Here is an 18,672-nt window from a genome sequence, read left to right on the forward strand (position 1 = left end):
GTGAGAATAATGAAGTAAATAGATATTTTTATCTGAAGTAAATACATGCAGAACGAACAGCTAAACGAATTTACTCCAGCAGAGCATATTCATCAGATTCGCTCATATTTCGATATCATAGACAATGCAGTTCAAATTGGTGACACTAATAGAAAATATTCTGACGCAAAGATTCCATCACAACCTGGAACTGCTAAAGATAACACATGGGTAACATTCAATCTCTCACCTCCTGGTGAAAATATGTTGGACCTTTACAATACATTCATTACGTATAAAATGGAAGGTCAATTTATTGTAGATAAAGAAATTGGTTCAGGTTCCAATAAAAAAACCCACCAGGATTTTGGATTGGTTTCGATGACGCTTTCTATGCAGTTGCTGGATATCAAATCCTTGCAAATGGTCGTATCGTATATTCTCAAGACAACGCAAGAGAAGAAGCATATATAACTTCAAACTCACAAACTACCGAACAAATAAAGAAAGTAGATGTTTTCTCAAAGACTCGACATGAAGATGTATGGAGTCATTCGGGAACATGCAGAACAGGACAAATTGTTAGTGGTCCAATTACAGCAGGAAAATCATTTGATTTTAAGCTTCGTTTAAGAATTCCTGTTAGAAGATTCCTTCCATTAGAAGCTATTCGATTTATTCCAGCTTTTGCAGGAAACATTCAGCTTAAAGTAAAGTTCAGTAGCGACGCCTTACAATGCACATCTATATCTGTAAATGATATCATTGCTTTCAATCCAACTCTTAAAGTTGCATTTGCTTCAGATTCAAATCCACCGACAAATAAATTTGTTCCATGGAATGAACCATTCACTATGATAACGAAGGCAGTAGAAGCTAGTGGAACAGTTACTATTACAACTGTAACCCAGCAACTATTTCGAAAAAGATGGATTTTAATGAATGTTTCATTCATCCAAAGTCATTCTCTTTAGACCCTAACATTTATACAGAACTTGTAGAACATTATACAAACGAGGCTTTATGTTTTCCTGTTAAAGTTATGGATTGGATTCCTATGGACGGTTCATTCTCAAAGAATACAGATAGTTCAAGTGCAACATTTACAGCAGCTTATACGCCTATTAATGTTAAAAGTATTTGGGCACTATTTAGAAAGAAAGACAACTATTATGTTAATTTTGAGAACCCTAAGTTTAAATATCTTCAGCTTTCCATGGGAGCTTATGGAAATATGCCTGCAGAACCTGAAAAATCATATGGACCTGTATTTTATGAAATGGTTGCGAACGCTTGCAATACAAACAATGATATGATAGGATTTAATGAAGATGTTATGAGGTCATTGGTGGATGATGGTAGTGTGGAACATAAATGGGATAGCTATGACAACACACATTTCTTATGTGGTTTTCCAACAGAAGTGGACTTTTGCTTCCAGCAAGGTCAAACATCTACTGCTCCAATAACATACAAATTGTCTGTTAAAGGACCTATTGAACTAGCAACTGAAAATGTACCAAAGCCACTTATTGGATTTATGAGGGATTGTTGCTTTGCCATTCAGGTGCGTGCATGGCATCCCATAATAAGATTAGATGACTATAACTTAGCCTACGGACGACAGTGAGGAATAAAGGATGAACGTTTATTTTTAAAGCTTATAAATGAGTTCTTCATCAAGCTCTCGTGAACCTTCACCATCTATGAAACAAACTTTACCAAACGATTATGGAGCACCTATTGAATATTTCTTACGAGCTGCACAATGGCAAAGAGCAGTCTCACCAAGGTTAGGTGTTCCACCAGCTCCTGTCAAAAATAGCATTTGGTCAAGTCCTTATATAAAATATGGTCTCCCACTAGGTTTGCTAGCTACAGCAGGAGCAGTTATGATGTTGAAAAGAAATAAAACAAATGTTGTAAATAATACTGAAGTAGCTGAAGTTAAACAAACTCCAACACCTTCGCCAAAACCAACGTCAAAACCAACACCTTCACAAGCAAAACCTTCAATGACTCCTGAACCTATGAAAGTACAAACTCCTGTTCAAAAGTCAACTCCTAAACCGACTCCAACATTTAAACCAGAACCTACTCCTCAAATAAATCGTAAAACTCCTGCGTTTCCTTACTGAAAAAATAACGTTATTTTTATTTAATATTAAAATTTTTATTTGATTGAAATGACGACTAAAGTCACTGAAGCAATGAAACAAAAGTTTTTGGTAGAATACATTAAATCAGGAGCGGTTCCAAAAGGTTTTTACGTTCATACTATGAAGGATGGTAGAGTTCAGTTTAGAAAGATAAAGCAACCATTAGATAAAGAAGGAATTTTGAGAAAGATTAAACTTCATGAGGACAACATTGCTGAACTTAAGAAGAAGCTAGAAGAGTTATAAAGCAATGAATTCAACAGGGTGAAAAAACAGGTGAAAAAAGAGGTGAGATCTCACCACTTCACCTAAATTTATTTTTGTGCTATGTTTTCATACGTGTGAGGGTGGTGATATCATTAATTTTTAAGTTTATTTTTTATTTTACTGAAAATTTTTATTTGGATGTAAATGACAGAACAAAAGCAACTCATACAAATCGAAAAATATAACAAACATACATTTAAACATTTATTCTTCCTTCCTGAGCATAACATGTTCTTTCAAATACATCCGAGACCAGTTGACTTTTCATTGACTGTGTATAAAGATAGAAATAGTTATATCATTAAACCATACGATGACGAAGGTAAGTTATGTAAATTGTACGTTAAGAAGTTAGAGAAAGTTTATGGCTTCAAGTATGACTACAATAGGGTTAACACTGATGATGAAGATATTGAGGAAAATTTATGAGAACATTAGTGAAGTCGTTAGTGAGAACGATAGTGAGAACGTTTATTTTTTACATTAGTGAGTTCGTTAGTGAAGTGGTTGGCGGCTTTGTAAAGTGTCAAATTCACAAGTATTGGGTAAGGTGGAACGCAGTGCCGCCGTACCCAAGACTTGTATACTAACTTATGGAAAAATGTTCGTTGCTCAATTATCTCACTATTGGATGGACTTTTATCGAGCGAAATTTTGGCTGTAAAGACAATTCTGATATTGGTAACATGGTGATAAGAACAAATAGTCAGTTTGCATGGTTTATGATGAGATAATTTCGATTTAAAAAAAAACATAAAAATTGATTTTAATGAGCGATTATATTTGAATATGCTCTCCTAATTTGAAGGAACTGGTTAAATCATGAATTGATCATGAATAATTTTTTTTCAAAATAACAATTATAATTTCATATTCATTATAAGTTGAAAATATATCATAAAGACTTTATGAATGATAAATTCCTAAAAAACAAGTTAGTTTGTTTCTGAAAATAATAATAATAAAAACCAATTTAGACCCAATAATTTTTGGCGGGATAATTGAGATGTTTAACAAAAACTGAAAGGTGTCATTATTATCTATGACCAACAAGCAAATGACCTAGTCTGGATTACAATATTCGGTTCATCAAACCGCCAATTTGATGAATCAAGCCAAATTGTAACTGACCTAGTCTGGATTACAATATTCGGTTCATCAAACCGCCAATTTGATGAATCAAGCCAAATTGTAACAAACCAGTTGTTGATTGCATGGTATTATTCATCGAACTGCCAATTTGATGAATTACATTTCTTAGTCATCAAAATAGTGGTCATGTTGTAAACGAAAACGATAAAAACGGCTTGACAGTAAAGTGACACTTTACATGGCAAAAAATAGAGCCTTACTTTTGAGATACTTGAGATTGAAACTGAATCTTATGAGGCGGTGATCTTGAATCACTACCTCATAAGGTTCAGTTTCATATAAAATTTGTTGCAATTTGTTATTCTTTTGCAATTATTTCTTATAAGATTTTACATCTTTTAGCGGGGAATGTTTGTTATCATGTATATATTATAAATATCTACACGATAACGAACATTCCTCGCTAAATTGCTGAGAAACTTTGAGGAAATGTCGAACAATTTCCTCAAAGTTTCTCAGATTTATATAGATCACTAGAGTCCCCTAGGCACTGATTCTGGTTCAGTACCTAGGAGGCTCTAGTTCTCTAACGAACTGATAAAATGTTTTTAAATTTTTGGATATTGCTACCTGTGAAGCACTGACTTCAAGTCAGTACCTCACAGGTAGCAATTACATTGAAAGATGGGAGAAACTTTGTCCGAATGTTAAACTATTCGGACAAAGTTTCTCCATTTGTAGTGGAGATGGAAGGCTTTGAGGTATATTATATTAATATATACCCCAAAGCCTTCCATCTCCACTTGAAAGTTCCAAAACTTTGGGTTAATAGTTTGCAATTAACCCAAAGTTTTGGAACTTTCTAGAAGGAATTGCAGGGTAAGAGGTACATATTCATACTATGTACCTCTTACCCTCCAATTCCTTCCTTAACATAAACAAATTTGGAGTTAATTGTTTGCAATTAACTCCGGGTTTGTTGACCTCCAAATGAAAATGAAAGGGTAAGAGGTATATAGTGACCCTATATGCCTCTTACCCTTTCATTCTCATTAATTATGGGAGAAACTTTGGCCGAATGTTAAATTATTCGACCAAAGTTTCTCCCATTTTTTGAAGGGATTGGAGGCTATGAGATACTGATGCAATGTCAGTACCTCATGGCCTCCAATTCCATCCTGAAACTGATCAAATTGGACCTTACATGCATTTGAAATTTGCCATGTAAAGTCCACTTTTTGAGAGAGAGGATTTGACTGCGTCAAATTCTCTTTTTCGTTTACGAGAGTCATGTTACTATTCGTTAGGTTAAATTACTTTTAATGCCCATTCAAGGAAGTACATGTCAGTTACAGGGTTTATAGTTTTACTCGAATTGAGTAAACCTCTTGGAAGCAATTACCACAAGAGCCAAGACTTCTCGTTTACAGACTTTGAAAGCCAGGAAGGAGCCAGGTAACAATAATGGGCTCTCTTATGATATTTTGGGATATTTATCAACAATTTGAGTTTCTACCTATTGTCTTCAATGAGGATTTTTTAGGCCAGAAGTACAATACCTGTACAGTCTAACTACTAGGGCAATGTAGTCAAACTGTGCACGTATTGAACTTCTAAGGCTATTATTTATCTGCTATTGACATCATTCTTTTACATTACCGTCCTCTGGTCCTTAGAGGACCATAGATTCTGAAATTACTTGTGCAGAGCAAAGTTCTTCCGAGATCTCTCTATCCTTCGTAGATCTCGGAAAAACTTTGCCTTAAACTACTGCATTAATGTTTCCTAGTATTCAAAGAGCTATGAATTCTATAGTTGATCTTATAAGGTAGAGTTTTTCCTAACTTTCTCATTCGTTGAAAGGTTTTCAACAAAGCTATACCTTAAAAATCTGTGCTTGTTATATCTGATCATTTGTGTGTTAGGGGAGGTAAATTTATTCCACTAGAGCAAATTTTTTCCGAGGTTTCTCATCGAATGAGAAACCTCGGAACAACTCTTCAATAGTGTAATGAATTTGTGGTATTTGTCCTGCAAACAGCGAGAGAACTTGTCTGTAATTCGTTTATGATGAAGTTATCTGGATGTCTCTCAGATGAGGAAGGAAGTCCAGAAAACTTCACCATAAGTTAATACTTGTGTATTTCTATGACTCTCTTCACGTCAGAGAATGTAAATTTACTCGAATAGGGCAAAGTTCTGCTCAAGTTTCTCATTTGATGAGAAACCTCGGAAGAACTTTGCCCTAAGGTAATGTATATGTGATTGTTGGCCCGCAGAGAAACAAGGAATCTGTTTGTATTTCGTTTATGGTGAAGTTCTCGGATGTTCTCTCAAATTATATGGAAAATCAAGATAACTTCACCATAATTTGTTGTAGTTGTGATTCTCTGGCTCTTTGCCGGCCAGAAAACTAGAAAATAGTTTATAGTGGGAGTATGCTCGATGAATACCTACTCACTAAAAATATACGTTATTTTTTGTTTTCCTATGGGAAAATAGTTTTGATTTTTATACTATCGTATGCTTTGTTATTGCATGAATTGTCTATTTTCTTAATAAAAACTCATTTTTCCGTGTGATTCTGAATCAATGCATTCCAAAAAAGCGTTTTCCGCCTTTGAAACGTGAAAACACACATTGCATGAAGAATCAGAGAAGATTTTCTAACTCGAAGAATTCCAAAAAAAACCAATTATAGTTTTTTTATCGTGAAAAATTTACTTTTTAACTACGAAATTTTTAAAACGCGATTTTTTTGGAGATTTTTAGAAAATTCAAATATGATAGGCATGTGTTATTTTATGTGCTCTATGAGTTTATCAGCTTAATTTGGAGTTATTATCAAATTTCAATAAGTCTAAAAAATTGAAAGATAGAAAATCTTCTCTGATTCTTCATGCAATGTGTGTTTTCACGTTTCAAAGGCGGAAAACGCTTTTTTGGAATGCATTGATTCAGAATCACACGGAAAAATGAGTTTTTATTAAGAAAATAGACAATTCATGCAATAACAAAGCATACGATAGTATAAAAATCAAAACTATTTTCCCATAGGAAAACAAAAAATAACGTATATTTTTAGTGAGTAGGTATTCATTGATAGGTGATTGCACGCTGCCTGTCACATACATCTCGACAGAGGCAACATTCGATATGAAAGTTTCCTCTGTCGAGAAACTTCCTCACACCTCAAGAGATGCGAAGAACTTTGACAGGCAAAGTGCAATATTGATAGGTGATTGCACTCCTGTCACATACATCTCGACAGAGCAACATTCGATATGAAAGTTTCCTCTGTCGAGAAACTTCCTCACACCTCAAGAGATGCGAAGAACTTTTGACAGGCAAAGTGCAATATTGATAGGTGATTGCACTCTGCCTGTCACATACATCTCGACAGAGGCAACATTCGATATGAAAGTTTCCTCTGTCGAGAAACTTCCTCACACCTCAAGAGATGCGAAGAACTTTTGACAGGCAAAGTGCAATATTGATAGGTGATTGCACGCTGCCTGTCACATACATCTCGACAGAGGCAACATTCGATATGAAAGTTTCCTCTGTCGAGAAACTTCCTCACACCTCAAGAGATGCGAAGAACTTTTGACAGGCAAAGTGCAATATTGATAGGTGATTGCACGCTGCCTGTCACATACATCTCGACAGAGGCAACATTCGATATGAAAGTTTCCTCTGTCGAGAAACTTCCTCACACCTCAAGAGATGCGAAGAACTTTTGACAGGCAAAGTGCAATATTGATAGGTGATTGCACTGCCTGTCACATACATCTCGACAGAGGCAACATTCGATATGAAAGTTTCCTCTGTCGAGAAACTTCCTCACACCTCAAGAGATGCGAAGAACTTTTGACAGGCAAAGTGCAATATTGATAGGTGATTGCACGCCTGTCACATACATCTCGACAGAGGCAACATTCGATATGAAAGTTTCCTCTGTCGAGAAACTTCCTCACACCTCAAGAGATGCGAAGAACTTTTGACAGGCAAAGTGCAATATTGATAGGTGATTGCACTTTGCCTGTCACATACATCTCGACAGAGGCAACATTCGATATGAAAGTTTCCTCTGTCGAGAAACTTCCTCACACCTCAAGAGATGCGAAGAACTTTTGACAGGCAAAGTGCAATATTGATAGGTGATTGCACTTTGCCTGTCACATACATCTCGACAGAGGCAACATTCGATATGAAAGTTTCCTCTGTCGAGAAACTTCCTCACACCTCAAGAGATGCGAAGAACTTTTGACAGGCAAAGTGCAATATTGATAGGTGATTGCACTTTGCCTGTCACATACATCTCGACAGAGGCAACATTCGATATGAAAGTTTCCTCTGTCGAGAAACTTCCTCACACCTCAAGAGATGCGAAGAACTTTTGACAGGCAAAGTGCAATATTGATAGGTGATTGCACTTTGCCTGTCACATACATCTCGACAGAGGCAACATTCGATATGAAAGTTTCCTCTGTCGAGAAACTTCCTCACACCTCAAGAGATGCGAAGAACTTTTGACAGGCAAAGTGCAATATTGATAGGTGATTGCACTTGCCTGTCACATACATCTCGACAGAGGCAACATTCGATATGAAAGTTTCCTCTGTCGAGAAACTTCCTCACACCTCAAGAGATGCGAAGAACTTTTGACAGGCAAAGTGCAATATTGATAGGTGATTGCACTTTGCCTGTCACATACATCTCGACAGAGGCAACATTCGATATGAAAGTTTCCTCTGTCGAGAAACTTCCTCACACCTCAAGAGATGCGAAGAACTTTTGACAGGCAAAGTGCAATATTGATAGGTGATTGCACTTTGCCTGTCACATACATCTCGACAGAGGCAACATTCGATATGAAAGTTTCCTCTGTCGAGAAACTTCCTCACACCTCAAGAGATGCGAAGAACTTTTGACAGGCAAAGTGCAATATTGATAGGTGATTGCACTTTGCCTGTCACATACATCTCGACAGAGGCAACATTCGATATGAAAGTTTCCTCTGTCGAGAAACTTCCTCACACCTCAAGAGATGCGAAGAACTTTTGACAGGCAAAGTGCAATATTGATAGGTGATTGCACTTTGCCTGTCACATACATCTCGACAGAGGCAACATTCGATATGAAAGTTTCCTCTGTCGAGAAACTTCCTCACACCTCAAGAGATGCGAAGAACTTTTGACAGGCAAAGTGCAATATTGATAGGTGATTGCACTTTGCCTGTCACATACATCTCGACAGAGGCAACATTCGATATGAAAGTTTCCTCTGTCGAGAAACTTCCTCACACCTCAAGAGATGCGAAGAACTTTTGACAGGCAAAGTGCAATATTGATAGGTGATTGCACTTTGCCTGTCACATACATCTCGACAGAGGCAACATTCGATATGAAAGTTTCCTCTGTCGAGAAACTTCCTCACACCTCAAGAGATGCGAAGAACTTTTGACAGGCAAAGTGCAATATTGATAGGTGATTGCACTTGCCTGTCACATACATCTCGACAGAGGCAACATTCGATATGAAAGTTTCCTCTGTCGAGAAACTTCCTCACACCTCAAGAGATGCGAAGAACTTTTGACAGGCAAAGTGCAATATTGATAGGTGATTGCACTGCCTGTCACATACATCTCGACAGAGGCAACATTCGATATGAAAGTTTCCTCTGTCGAGAAACTTCCTCACACCTCAAGAGATGCGAAGAACTTTTGACAGGCAAAGTGCAATATTGATAGGTGATTGCACTTTGCCTGTCACATACATCTCGACAGAGGCAACATTCGATATGAAAGTTTCCTCTGTCGAGAAACTTCCTCACACCTCAAGAGATGCGAAGAACTTTTGACAGGCAAAGTGCAATATTGATAGGTGATTGCACTTTGCCTGTCACATACATCTCGACAGAGGCAACATTCGATATGAAAGTTTCCTCTGTCGAGAAACTTCCTCACACCTCAAGAGATGCGAAGAACTTTTGACAGGCAAAGTGCAATATTGATAGGTGATTGCACTTTGCCTGTCACATACATCTCGACAGAGGCAACATTCGATATGAAAGTTTCCTCTGTCGAGAAACTTCCTCACACCTCAAGAGATGCGAAGAACTTTTGACAGGCAAAGTGCAATATTGATAGGTGATTGCACTTTGCCTGTCACATACATCTCGACAGAGGCAACATTCGATATGAAAGTTTCCTCTGTCGAGAAACTTCCTCACACCTCAAGAGATGCGAAGAACTTTTGACAGGCAAAGTGCAATATTGATAGGTGATTGCACTGCCTGTCACATACATCTCGACAGAGGCAACATTCGATATGAAAGTTTCCTCTGTCGAGAAACTTCCTCACACCTCAAGAGATGCGAAGAACTTTTGACAGGCAAAGTGCAATATTGATAGGTGATTGCACTTTGCCTGTCACATACATCTCGACAGAGGCAACATTCGATATGAAAGTTTCCTCTGTCGAGAAACTTCCTCACACCTCAAGAGATGCGAAGAACTTTTGACAGGCAAAGTGCAATATTGATAGGTGATTGCACTTTGCCTGTCACATACATCTCGACAGAGGCAACATTCGATATGAAAGTTTCCTCTGTCGAGAAACTTCCTCACACCTCAAGAGATGCGAAGAACTTTTGACAGGCAAAGTGCAATATTGATAGGTGATTGCACTTGCCTGTCACATACATCTCGACAGAGGCAACATTCGATATGAAAGTTTCCTCTGTCGAGAAACTTCCTCACACCTCAAGAGATGCGAAGAACTTTTGACAGGCAAAGTGCAATATTGATAGGTGATTGCACTTTGCCTGTCACATACATCTCGACAGAGGCAACATTCGATATGAAAGTTTCCTCTGTCGAGAAACTTCCTCACACCTCAAGAGATGCGAAGAACTTTTGACAGGCAAAGTGCAATATTGATAGGTGATTGCACTTGCCTGTCACATACATCTCGACAGAGGCAACATTCGATATGAAAGTTTCCTCTGTCGAGAAACTTCCTCACACCTCAAGAGATGCGAAGAACTTTTGACAGGCAAAGTGCAATATTGATAGGTGATTGCACTTGCCTGTCACATACATCTCGACAGAGGCAACATTCGATATGAAAGTTTCCTCTGTCGAGAAACTTCCTCACACCTCAAGAGATGCGAAGAACTTTTGACAGGCAAAGTGCAATATTGATAGGTGATTGCACTTTGCCTGTCACATACATCTCGACAGAGGCAACATTCGATATGAAAGTTTCCTCTGTCGAGAAACTTCCTCACACCTCAAGAGATGCGAAGAACTTTTGACAGGCAAAGTGCAATATTGATAGGTGATTGCACTTTGCCTGTCACATACATCTCGACAGAGGCAACATTCGATATGAAAGTTTCCTCTGTCGAGAAACTTCCTCACACCTCAAGAGATGCGAAGAACTTTTGACAGGCAAAGTGCAATATTGATAGGTGATTGCACTGCCTGTCACATACATCTCGACAGAGGCAACATTCGATATGAAAGTTTCCTCTGTCGAGAAACTTCCTCACACCTCAAGAGATGCGAAGAACTTTTGACAGGCAAAGTGCAATATTGATAGGTGATTGCACTTGCCTGTCACATACATCTCGACAGAGGCAACATTCGATATGAAAGTTTCCTCTGTCGAGAAACTTCCTCACACCTCAAGAGATGCGAAGAACTTTTGACAGGCAAAGTGCAATATTGATAGGTGATTGCACTTGCCTGTCACATACATCTCGACAGAGGCAACATTCGATATGAAAGTTTCCTCTGTCGAGAAACTTCCTCACACCTCAAGAGATGCGAAGAACTTTTGACAGGCAAAGTGCAATATTGATAGGTGATTGCACTTTGCCTGTCACATACATCTCGACAGAGGCAACATTCGATATGAAAGTTTCCTCTGTCGAGAAACTTCCTCACACCTCAAGAGATGCGAAGAACTTTTGACAGGCAAAGTGCAATATTGATAGGTGATTGCACTTTGCCTGTCACATACATCTCGACAGAGGCAACATTCGATATGAAAGTTTCCTCTGTCGAGAAACTTCCTCACACCTCAAGAGATGCGAAGAACTTTTGACAGGCAAAGTGCAATATTGATAGGTGATTGCACTTTGCCTGTCACATACATCTCGACAGAGGCAACATTCGATATGAAAGTTTCCTCTGTCGAGAAACTTCCTCACACCTCAAGAGATGCGAAGAACTTTTGACAGGCAAAGTGCAATATTGATAGGTGATTGCACTTTGCCTGTCACATACATCTCGACAGAGGCAACATTCGATATGAAAGTTTCCTCTGTCGAGAAACTTCCTCACACCTCAAGAGATGCGAAGAACTTTTGACAGGCAAAGTGCAATATTGATAGGTGATTGCACTTTGCCTGTCACATACATCTCGACAGAGGCAACATTCGATATGAAAGTTTCCTCTGTCGAGAAACTTCCTCACACCTCAAGAGATGCGAAGAACTTTTGACAGGCAAAGTGCAATATTGATAGGTGATTGCACTTTGCCTGTCACATACATCTCGACAGAGGCAACATTCGATATGAAAGTTTCCTCTGTCGAGAAACTTCCTCACACCTCAAGAGATGCGAAGAACTTTTGACAGGCAAAGTGCAATATTGATAGGTGATTGCACTTTGCCTGTCACATACATCTCGACAGAGGCAACATTCGATATGAAAGTTTCCTCTGTCGAGAAACTTCCTCACACCTCAAGAGATGCGAAGAACTTTTGACAGGCAAAGTGCAATATTGATAGGTGATTGCACTTTGCCTGTCACATACATCTCGACAGAGGCAACATTCGATATGAAAGTTTCCTCTGTCGAGAAACTTCCTCACACCTCAAGAGATGCGAAGAACTTTTGACAGGCAAAGTGCAATATTGATAGGTGATTGCACTTTGCCTGTCACATACATCTCGACAGAGGCAACATTCGATATGAAAGTTTCCTCTGTCGAGAAACTTCCTCACACCTCAAGAGATGCGAAGAACTTTTGACAGGCAAAGTGCAATATTGATAGGTGATTGCACTTTGCCTGTCACATACATCTCGACAGAGGCAACATTCGATATGAAAGTTTCCTCTGTCGAGAAACTTCCTCACACCTCAAGAGATGCGAAGAACTTTTGACAGGCAAAGTGCAATATTGATAGGTGATTGCACTTTGCCTGTCACATACATCTCGACAGAGGCAACATTCGATATGAAAGTTTCCTCTGTCGAGAAACTTCCTCACACCTCAAGAGATGCGAAGAACTTTTGACAGGCAAAGTGCAATATTGATAGGTGATTGCACTTTGCCTGTCACATACATCTCGACAGAGGCAACATTCGATATGAAAGTTTCCTCTGTCGAGAAACTTCCTCACACCTCAAGAGATGCGAAGAACTTTTGACAGGCAAAGTGCAATATTGATAGGTGATTGCACTTTGCCTGTCACATACATCTCGACAGAGGCAACATTCGATATGAAAGTTTCCTCTGTCGAGAAACTTCCTCACACCTCAAGAGATGCGAAGAACTTTTGACAGGCAAAGTGCAATATTGATAGGTGATTGCACTTTGCCTGTCACATACATCTCGACAGAGGCAACATTCGATATGAAAGTTTCCTCTGTCGAGAAACTTCCTCACACCTCAAGAGATGCGAAGAACTTTTGACAGGCAAAGTGCAATATTGATAGGTGATTGCACTTTGCCTGTCACATACATCTCGACAGAGGCAACATTCGATATGAAAGTTTCCTCTGTCGAGAAACTTCCTCACACCTCAAGAGATGCGAAGAACTTTTGACAGGCAAAGTGCAATATTGATAGGTGATTGCACTTTGCCTGTCACATACATCTCGACAGAGGCAACATTCGATATGAAAGTTTCCTCTGTCGAGAAACTTCCTCACACCTCAAGAGATGCGAAGAACTTTTGACAGGCAAAGTGCAATATTGATAGGTGATTGCACTTTGCCTGTCACATACATCTCGACAGAGGCAACATTCGATATGAAAGTTTCCTCTGTCGAGAAACTTCCTCACACCTCAAGAGATGCGAAGAACTTTTGACAGGCAAAGTGCAATATTGATAGGTGATTGCACTGCCTGTCACATACATCTCGACAGAGGCAACATTCGATATGAAAGTTTCCTCTGTCGAGAAACTTCCTCACACCTCAAGAGATGCGAAGAACTTTTGACAGGCAAAGTGCAATATTGATAGGTGATTGCACTTTGCCTGTCACATACATCTCGACAGAGGCAACATTCGATATGAAAGTTTCCTCTGTCGAGAAACTTCCTCACACCTCAAGAGATGCGAAGAACTTTTGACAGGCAAAGTGCAATATTGATAGGTGATTGCACTTTGCCTGTCACATACATCTCGACAGAGGCAACATTCGATATGAAAGTTTCCTCTGTCGAGAAACTTCCTCACACCTCAAGAGATGCGAAGAACTTTTGACAGGCAAAGTGCAATATTGATAGGTGATTGCACTTTGCCTGTCACATACATCTCGACAGAGGCAACATTCGATATGAAAGTTTCCTCTGTCGAGAAACTTCCTCACACCTCAAGAGATGCGAAGAACTTTTGACAGGCAAAGTGCAATATTGATAGGTGATTGCACTCTGCCTGTCACATACATCTCGACAGAGGCAACATTCGATATGAAAGTTTCCTCTGTCGAGAAACTTCCTCACACCTCAAGAGATGCGAAGAACTTTTGACAGGCAAAGTGCAATATTGATAGGTGATTGCACTCTGCCTGTCACATACATCTCGACAGAGGCAACATTCGATATGAAAGTTTCCTCTGTCGAGAAACTTCCTCACACCTCAAGAGATGCGAAGAACTTTTGACAGGCAAAGTGCAATATTGATAGGTGATTGCACGCTGCCTGTCACATACATCTCGACAGAGGCAACATTCGATATGAAAGTTTCCTCTGTCGAGAAACTTCCTCACACCTCAAGAGATGCGAAGAACTTTTGACAGGCAAAGTGCAATATTGATAGGTGATTGCACGCTGCCTGTCACATACATCTCGACAGAGGCAACATTCGATATGAAAGTTTCCTCTGTCGAGAAACTTCCTCACACCTCAAGAGATGCGAAGAACTTTTGACAGGCAAAGTGCAATATTGATAGGTGATTGCACTCTGCCTGTCACATACATCTCGACAGAGGCAACATTCGATATGAAAGTTTCCTCTGTCGAGAAACTTCCTCACACCTCAAGAGATGCGAAGAACTTTTGACAGGCAAAGTGCAATATTGATAGGTGATTGCACGCTGCCTGTCACATACATCTCGACAGAGGCAACATTCGATATGAAAGTTTCCTCTGTCGAGAAACTTCCTCGAAACTCCAATTTTTCTTTAGAACTAAAAAAAAAAAAAAAAGGTAGTGGGGCCTCCAGGCACTTCGTGCCCTCTAGCCCTGAAGATGTTTAGTATAACTTTGTCCGGACAAGTAATGGTCTATCGTCGCTACAGGAAAAGTTACAGGCGTTCCAAGGAAGTATACTTTGAGAAGCCTTTTTCCCCTTATAGAATGAGATAAGACGGTTATTTTACAAAACCGACAACACTTTGACCGAGTAGTTTTTTGAGCTGAACAAAAAGTGTCATATAAACATCTGTCAAAAACCACTTTTTAACTTCACTTAAAATGCCACGTAAGCTACGTAAGAATATACGTAAGAGGAAGAGAGCATTGAAACATCCAATAGTAAAACTGACACCACAACAACAGTTGCAACAACAAATGATGAATGACCCCACTATGTTGCAACAAATGTCAAGCAACCCTATGCTTTTAAACCGAGTTATTGGTGCACAGAGTGGAGGTTTAAGAGCGGCACTTTTAGCGAAAATGGCAGGCTATGGTGGAGCTGCAGACGGAACAGCTTAAACCCTCAAGTCAAATGAATTTGAGTTCACTCAAAAATCAAATAGCAGATGTCAAAAAGTCAAACATAGACATACAAGAAACAAATAAGTGAAAACGAAAAGAAACTAGAATATGACAGACACACAAAGAAACTCAATGAGTTAAACGTAGAGAAAAAGAAGAAAGAAGAACAACTGAAAGAACTAAGTTACAGAGGAATATGCGAAAAAAGTGTCAGAAAAAGCAGCAGAAGTAGCAAAAATGGAACAAGATGTTATAAATTTGAAAAACCATACTACTCAATATAAAGTACTGAAAGATGAAGAAATAAACAAAAAGCCCTGAAGACATATATGGATAGCGATGAGTATAAAAAAGAAGTTGAAGCAAATGTAAAGGCAGAAAAAACTTTTACAGTTGCAAAACAAACCGTTACAGTATGAAAACTTAGCAACAAGAAAGTCAAAATAACGACGCAGCCATGCAAAAGGCAATGAAAAGCGCAGAATATATAAAAGCTAATAATGACTGGTTAGATGCCCAAGCCAACGCCAAAGCAGCCCAACTTATAGGGTCAATAAGGACAAAAATACAAGCGGATGAAGACAGTTCAAATGAAGCTTTAATGAATGCTGACTTTAAGAATGCCTTCGAAGCTCTTCATAGTAAGGTGAAACTAGTGAACGACTTCTCATCTGGAAAGAAACTGAAGTCTGAAGGTTTCGACAACGAGTTAAGAGAAGTAGCACAAAATATGACGAAAATAACAGATGCAGCAACGAGACAGGCAGTTCAAAAGTGCCTATGACGCCGTTAGAGCACTGTTGTGGAAAGTCAAGAAAAGAGTTACAACAGACCAAACAGACCTAGTAAATGCTTTCTTAAGAACGAAAAGTCAGGTAGGACATTATGCTGCAGATGGAACATATGTGCCAGCTGGTGGAACTTATATACCAGCTGTGAACTTATATACTAGCTAGTGGAACTTATATATACCACCAAACCCTCCAAGAGAAGCACCTGCACCAGGACTACCTAAAACATTTACATCGTCACATGGACACAGACACAGGCATGCACCAAAACAACAACAACAACCAACAGTTCAAAACACTGCACCACAACCAACAGTTCAAAACACTGCACCACAACCAACAGTTCAAAACACTGCACAGCAACAACCACAAACAGAGCAAGGACATAAAAGAAGTAGAGAACAAGGAAACCAAAATTCTTAAAAATGCTTAAGGAAAATTATGGTTACCCAGATACTCTTGACTTAGTGACAGATATAAAGAAGCTATTAGAAAGTTCAAGGAAGGAAATACTGACCCGAACCTATTTAGCTTTATGGTTCAGCACCAAATGGGATATAATTTCAAACCTGGAAAATACAAGCTCGCTAAGGGATATGATTTAATAGCATATCATCCAAATGACATGAATGAATTTACTCCGAGATATTTGGTGTCAGAGATAAATGATAATTCAACTATCTTCATGAAACGCGTAAAAAATAGAGACGGAACGAAAGAAGAAAGGGTTATGGAATGCGGATGACTTAAATAGGGAACTTGTTAAAAACGGTCTCGGAATATATGAAATGCCAGCAGATGAGGTACAAGAAACTCCACAGGAAGAAGTTCAGATACAACCAGACATGGAAGAAATAGTTCAGCAACAACAGCTAGAAGAGCCTGAAGGAAACAAACAAGTCCCTCCTTTGGAAACTAACTTCACAGAACTAGATGAAGATTTGGAACAGCCGAAAAATCTTGACCCTCAACAAGAGTATGCGGAGAATATGGAATCTTTCCAAGAGTCTAAGAAAAATTCGGCTGACATAGTAGAAGAATATCGAAAAATGTTCGCCGACATACAAACTCCAACATCAGATGAAAATATTCAGCATAGAATGGAAGAACTGAAAGAAAGTGTACGCAAATACAACAATCCTTTTTACTTACGACCATATAACGTTCAATCTTTGGCTGAACTCGGTGAAAATAAAAGGTTAAATTTCACCAAAACATATAGAAAATGAAACATTGTTTAAAGTTCATTCAGAACCTAACCAATATGGAAATCAAACCTACTTTTGTTTCCTGCAGACTATGGAACTACAATGAGATGGGGTCATAAAGCTAATCCGGATAGGTGGTTCATAACTTACAACCAAATTCAAGAAGTTGTAGACGCAATGGAAGTGAATGGTGAACCAGATATAGCTGGTATTTTCAGCGCGGCTTTAATGCCATTGAAAGATATGAAAGATGCAGATATTTTGGACCAGTATGAAATGAACATGGCTGATGGAAATATAACACCTGACGTTCTAAAACATTTATCTCAAAGAACTACACAGAACCATAAAGATGGTATATTTGGTGAAGAGTTTAGAAAGAAAGTTAGGGAGAGAGAAGGAAGAGAACCTATTGTACATGACCTTGCAAACGAAAGTTTGCAAAATGTCATAAAACTAACTTTTTCAGACAATGAACCGAGAAGGGATGAATATTTAAGAAAACTCAAATGGACAGACCAAATGAAATGTTAGTATTGAAAAACATGTTCCTTGACAAAATAAAACCAACTACAGAAATAAATGACGCAAGACTGAAACATTGGGTAAAAAGCTTTCCCATTCACAAAAGATATTATTGGTAACATGGAAAGAAAACCAGAATGGCTACAAAAACATATATTTGGAAAACGAGCATATTCCATATGGAAAGCTATATTTGAAGAGCTTGAACCGGAAACTCAGGAAAGAGTCATGCAAACAATAAGCGACGACTCAAATACAAACTATGACAAAATCTTTCTAGGATATTGGTTACCTGAGATGGGCGACCAGAGCCCAAAGGCAAAAAGGACATGGGAAATTTACAACATACTAGGTAAACATGAGGCAAAGATGCAACAACTTGAAGCAGAGGGCAAGTTACCAAAAAGCGACACCAAAGAAGAAGAGTAGAACAAAGTGAAAGTAGTGAAGAAGTAACTTCATCTAGTGAAAGTAGTGCAATGAAGGAAAAAGAAGAGTTAAAAACTCAGTCAGGAAGAAAGTAAAGCTTGGTCCGAAACAATTATGACATAGACATATAAATCCAACTATTCTATATTTTTACCCATATGAAATGTACGCCGCTCAGATATATAACGCCAACAGTTTTGGATGCCATGAACGGAAATGTTTCCGAATGGTATAACGAATGCCCGACAATGCCATAGAA

General features: G+C 38.7%; 2 protein-coding genes and 1 pseudogene across 3 annotated transcripts, besides 3 other annotated features; all 3 read left to right on the forward strand.

Annotated features, from left to right (window-relative positions):
- Positions 1 to 2,928: part of a mobile genetic element that runs on past the window's edge.
- TVAGG3_0854800 (repellent protein 1 family) lies at positions 1,647 to 2,117 on the forward strand (the record flags this gene model as incomplete). The annotated part of the gene is made up of 1 exon (XM_051249426.1): positions 1,647 to 2,117. The coding sequence occupies one exon, from the start codon at positions 1,647 to 1,649 to the stop codon at positions 2,115 to 2,117; it is 471 nt and encodes a 156-aa protein (XP_051084901.1).
- On the forward strand, positions 2,166 to 2,384 carry TVAGG3_0854810 (uncharacterized protein; the record flags this gene model as incomplete). Its single annotated transcript, XM_051249427.1, has 1 exon — positions 2,166 to 2,384. One exon carries the CDS (start codon positions 2,166 to 2,168, stop codon positions 2,382 to 2,384), a length of 219 nt encoding a protein of 72 aa, XP_051084902.1.
- A 69-nt stretch (positions 2,929 to 2,997) lies between the features above and the next one.
- Positions 2,998 to 3,415: a mobile genetic element.
- A 704-nt stretch (positions 3,416 to 4,119) lies between these two features.
- Positions 4,120 to 4,675: a mobile genetic element.
- Positions 4,676 to 15,697: 11,022 nt separating this feature from the next.
- Positions 15,698 to 17,204, forward strand: TVAGG3_0854840 (annotated as a pseudogene). Its single transcript has one exon. A coding segment is annotated over exon 1 (1,507 nt).
- The last annotated feature ends 1,468 nt before the right edge of the window (positions 17,205 to 18,672 follow it).

The sequence above is a fragment of the Trichomonas vaginalis genome, chromosome VI, assembly GCF_026262505.1.
Source record: "Trichomonas vaginalis G3 chromosome VI, whole genome shotgun sequence".
In the NCBI taxonomy this organism is placed as follows: domain Eukaryota; phylum Parabasalia; order Trichomonadida; family Trichomonadidae; genus Trichomonas; species Trichomonas vaginalis.